The 5307-nt window shown below is 50.9% G+C and overlaps 1 protein-coding gene across 1 annotated transcript; it reads right to left on the bottom strand.

The window, feature by feature from the left end:
• Positions 1 to 235: 235 nt before the first annotated feature.
• LOC119406758 (uncharacterized) lies at positions 236 to 1799 on the bottom strand (the record flags this gene model as incomplete). The annotated part of the gene is made up of 2 exons (XM_037673490.2): positions 1600 to 1799; positions 236 to 511 (listed from the first exon to the last, which is right to left on the bottom strand). Coding segments are annotated over exons 1-2 (417 nt in total), but the record flags the coding sequence as incomplete, so codon positions are not given.
• Between the last annotated feature and the right edge of the window lie 3508 nt (positions 1800 to 5307).

Below are 5307 nucleotides of genomic sequence, written 5' to 3'. Positions count from 1 at the left end.
ATGGCTGCCAACTTGTCGATAACCGCAGTTGCCGATGTTTCCTCGAGTTTTTCCACTTCTGGAAAATTCGAGTAGGCATCAAAAACAGCAAGGTACGTGGCTCCAGCATAACAAAAGAGACCTACGCCCACTCGGTACCAAGGGTGATCAGGAGGGGTTCGTAGCAAGAGGGGCTCGTGCGGTTGTTTGTACGCATAGGTTTTACATAATATACTGCCTTTACTTTACTGCCTTTCAGAAGAATTCCGTCAACCAGTGAAAGTTCCGAGGTGAATGGCTTGAGTGTTCCTTCGACGTCTTTGTTTGAAGCCAGGCTTTCTACTACCGCACGTAGCTCAGGGTCATTAGATGTTTCCCGAGACAAGAGCTGTTTGGTTCTTTCGCTCACTAAGGATGACAAAACAGCAACTGCGTGTACCTGAATGTCGTCGAAATCCACCGTGTCTTCACGCTGTGGCGGTGTGGCCCTGGACAGCATGTCAGCAAGGACCAACTCTTTGCCTGGAACAAACTGTAGAACATAGTCGTATATTAATAAACGAAGAAAATATCGTTGAAGTCTTGGGGGCATGTCCCGATATCTTTGGACAAAATAGCAAGCAACGGTTTGTGATTGGTGTCGATGACAATTTTCCTACCATACACAAACTGGTGGAACTTCTCACAACCGTATGCTATACCCATCGATTCTTTCTCTGTTTGAGAATAACGCTTTTCAACGTCGGTCATGGCCCGGGACGCGTAGGCTATAGGGCGCCAGCCACTGGCATGTCGCTGGAGCAGTGCAGCCCCTATGCCATCCTTGGATGCGTCTGCTGTTATCTTTGTTTCGTTCGCGGGGTCGAATATAGCGAGGAGTGGGGCATTGCGCAGTGCTTCGCAGACTGTGTGCCATTCCTGAGCGTGTTTTTCTGTCCAGTCAAATACGGTGTCCTTCCGTATCATGCTTCGAAGAAGCTTCGTTTTATCAGCGAGAGTTGGTACATATTTTCCAAAATAGTTTATCACTCCGACCGTACGTTGTACGGCAAGTTTATCGGTTGGTACGGGCATTTTGCCCAAACAATCTACAAGAGCTGGATTTGGACGTATTCCCGCTGAGCTGATAACATCGCCCAAGAAAGCTATCACCTGGACTCCAAACTGGCACTTCGCCCTGTTGAATGCTAGCCCTGCACGTTGTGCTGCGCCTAGGGTGGCTTGAAGGCGACTGTCATGCTCTTGCTTGGATGACCCCCACACGAGAATGTCAACCATGTACACTCTCACACCCGGTAACGGGTCAAAAATCTCGCTGAGTGTTTTCTGGAACACTTCGGGTGCCGAAGCGATGCCAAATGGAAGTCTAAGGAATCGATAGCGCCCGAACGGCGTAGCGAATGTGCATATCTTTGAGGTAGATTCATCAAGCGGAATTTGGTGAAACCATGCATTAGCGTCCAGTCGACTGAAGAACTTCGCACCGGACAGCTCCGCCTCAATATCTTCGCGTTGTGGCATCTGGTAGTGTTCGCGTTTCAAGCATGCGTTTATGCTTCTTGAATCCATGCATACCCTGAGGCTACCGTCTTTTTTTCGTACGATAACAAGCGGGCTTACCCAATCAGTAGGTTCGTCCACTTTGCAGATGATGTTCGCCTTTTCCATGCGTACCAGCTCTTTCTGCAGTGGTTCCCGTAAGGCCAAAGGAACACGACGCGCTGCCTGGATCACTGGAACTGCATCGTCACGTAGTACCATACGATATTGCCGCTTCACGCACCCAGTGCCGTCGAAGAGGTTGCTGAATTTCGGCGCCGTTGGGGTCATTCCTTCAGTGGTCACAGAATCAACAGCACAGGAAAGAAGTGCTAGGGATTCAGCCAGTTCGAGACCTAATATACTCTGGCCCCGCTTCACAACAAAGAAGTCTGCAAGGCACCGACGATCGTTGATCGTAACCACTTGAGTTGTCACTCCGTAGTGCACGATAGCGTTTCCGCTATAGGACCGTAAAACGGAATTACTTGCCCTGAGGGGTGGCTTCGTTCGGAATCTGTTGTACACTGACAGTGGTAATAAATTGGCTTGGGAACCAGTATCTACTTTGAATGCAACTTCTTGCTGTCGAACTTGGGCCTTAACAACCCAATCTGTTTTCTGGATTCCGCACATGGTGACGTCCAGGATTGCGAAGTCCCCATTTCTCATGTTGTACTTAGTTGACTTCATATTTTCTGCAACAAATCGTAAAATGATTTCGGCCTGCACAAGCGCGGCATATTTTGCCAAATGCGGGACACTTCCTCGGCTCATGTCTTCGATTGCACTTGCAGCACTGGGCAGGGACTTTCCGGCCTTGAGTGCGATACAGGTAACTTTTTTCGGTAGCGTCCACTCTTGCTTCGTTATCTTGCCAAGCTTCGTTTTGCTTGTTCGCGAGCTCTGCTGCTTTGCAGATTTGTTCGGCTTTCTGGAGCGTCAAATCCTTCTCGCGCAGCATTTTTCTCTCACTTTAGCGTTCCAGGTGCCAAATACGATTTGGTCGCGAATCATCGAGTCAGAAAGCGAACCGAAGTTACAATACCTTGCTTGCTTGCGCAGGTCTCTTATGAAATGCTCCACTGGCTCAGCTTCATCTTGCGTCCTTGTTCTGAAGACGTATCTTTCGTAGACTTCGTTTTGCTGCTCTGCACAGTACTCTTCAAATTTCTTCACCAAAGTCTGGTAGTCTTGCTTGCTCTCGCGTTCAGCGAACGTAAAGTTATTGAAGACTTCTAATGCGTCGTCCCCAGCAGCAGTCAGGAGCCTGGCTGATTTAGCCGCTTCTGTCAGTGGTGTTGCCGGCTCTGTTGCTTGTAGAAACAATTCGAACTTTTGCTTAAACAGCTCCCAGTTCTTCTGAACATTTCCTGTCAGGCATAGTTGGTCGGGTGGCTTCAGTAGTTCCATGATTGTGGGCACAGCCGAACCGCCGTAGTAGCATCCGCCGTGGATCCTCCCACTTCTGACACCATGTATCAGCCACAGGTAGGCTGATTAAAGATTGAACGCTCACCGATGCAACAGGAAGCAGCAATGCCTTGCTGGGTTTATTGTCGTCGCTTATATTAGCCATCATCAGGTCGGTGCGCACCGGAGTGCCCACCACGAGTGATACACAGCATGATACAGAAACTAGCTCTCGCTGGTACCCACTCGCTTAATGTAATATGTTCAGGCTACGGCCGCCACACATAATGTGACTTGCACGGCTACGTTTTTTCCAAATGTACACAATTGGGGCTGATCCCAATTATTCTATAATTTTCACTACTGTTCCTCCTAGCCTTCTTCGATTCATTGCTCGTTCCGCGGTCAACAACCTTTTTAAGCACTTTTACCAATGTACCATTTTGTTCGGCATAGTTATCCCCTTTATTTGAACGTATGGATTTCTACAATTTTAGATTGTATAATTTCAACTGCATCCTACTGGGAGCATGCTACCGGGAGCAACCGCCAGTATCGGCAAACATAGTTACCTTCACAAGACATTGAGTCGGTAATTTCCGTAGAAAGGACACGGGCTCAATGACCGGCGAGAACAGTGCTGTGATGTTTAGGACGGTTCGAGCACTTCCCCTATTGTGCAACGGCGGAGGAAGCAGACAGGGAGACGTATTTAAACATTTATGTACAAAATATAAGGGTATCAAAAGTTGGTGGTGTCAGTGCCGTCGGGACGACCACCTAGCCCACGAGGAGGAAGAGTCCCGTGGTCTCACGGCTTGCGAGCAGCGGTGGCAGCGTCTAGGAAATGCTGGGACCAGCGCGACCTCGGACCTTGTTTTCGACGTCCTGATCACCACCCGGGCGTAGCGGTTCCACGGCCGGGTTCTGGCCAGCACAGCACTGTCTGCGCCGTGCTGGAATGCTGCTCGCCACAGCTGCGGTGCGGCAGCCCATTCACCGGCGATCCACGCCTTGGCCAGGGCACCGCCAGGTACAGCTCGGGTACACAGCTCATGGGCTCGCGGCCCACGTCCGAGTCTGGCGCGTCGCTCGGTACGGCTCGGCACCGCTCGGTTCACTCAGCAGCTCCACCCCTGGCACCTGGACCCTCGGACACCCTGGACCTCGCCCGGCTCCGTGGTCCTCCGTGCACACGCGTCTCGGCCGGCAGAACGTCCCGCTCGTCCGAGCTCAGAATTGCACGCCCTGGCCCGAGCACTGCGAGCGCGCCTCGTGCCACCGTGCCACCGCGCTCTTCTTTTTCTTCCCTGCGTGCTCGGTGGTCCGCGCCGACGTTTTCGCGCTATTTACACATGACTATTTCTCCAAATTTGATTTTACAAAGGGATACTGCCAGGTCCCAATGCACAGAGACTCGAAACGCATGACGGCCTTCCAGTCAATGTCGGGCCTTTAACAGTTCCGCTTTATGACTTTTGGCATCAGAACAGCGCCAGCAGTGTTTACTAGACTCATGAGAAAAGTTGCCGCTGGCATTTCTCACGTACATCATTACTTCGATGATGTTCTTATAGCCACGGGCACATGGGAGACGCACATTGCCATGCTCGAAAGGTTTTTCCAACAAGTACGGCGTGGACAGCTCACAATCAAGCCATCCAAGAGTGAAGTTGGGTCAACGATGGTGAAGTTCTTGGGCCACATCGTGGGACATGGGGTCTTACGGCCGCGGCTTGAAACACTTGAAAAGATGCAAGCTGCAAAAAGACCTCATACAAAGAAAGAAGTCCGTTCCTTTCTCGGTCTCACGGGGTACTACCGAGACTTCGTACCCAACTATTCCCACGTGTCTCATCCCTAAACAGAGCTCACTCAGAAGCGTGCTCCGAACAAGGTGATATGGGAACAACGTCACCAGGAGACATTTGACGAGCTTCAACGACTGTTCTCCACTGGTCCAATCTTGAGGTCTCCCGACTTGGAGAAGACATTTGTTCTGCGCACAGACGCATCGTCTACAAGTGTGGGAGCCGTGCTCACGCAGATTTATGACGGTGTTCTCCATCCGGTCGCCTACGCAAGCAGGAAGCTCCTTCCACGAGAGGCACGACACTCAACCGTAGAGCGAGAAGGGCTTGCGCTCGTGTGGGCTGTCCAAAAATTCCACATTTATTTCTTCGGCAAGCAGTTTGTACTACAGAGCGATCACCAGCCGCTGGCCTACATCAACTCGGCCAAGCACACAAACAGCCGAATTCTGCGTTGGAGTCTGACACTTATGGAGTACATCACTGTGGAATACATCAAAGGAAGTGAAAACGTCGGAGCTGACTACATGAGCCGAGTGTAGACTTGAAACGTCACGCACATGTG

This window comes from Rhipicephalus sanguineus, chromosome 10, assembly GCF_013339695.2.
Source record: "Rhipicephalus sanguineus isolate Rsan-2018 chromosome 10, BIME_Rsan_1.4, whole genome shotgun sequence".
Lineage (NCBI taxonomy): Eukaryota > Metazoa > Arthropoda > Arachnida > Ixodida > Ixodidae > Rhipicephalus > Rhipicephalus sanguineus.
This window is presented reverse-complemented; position numbering and strand designations above follow the sequence as displayed.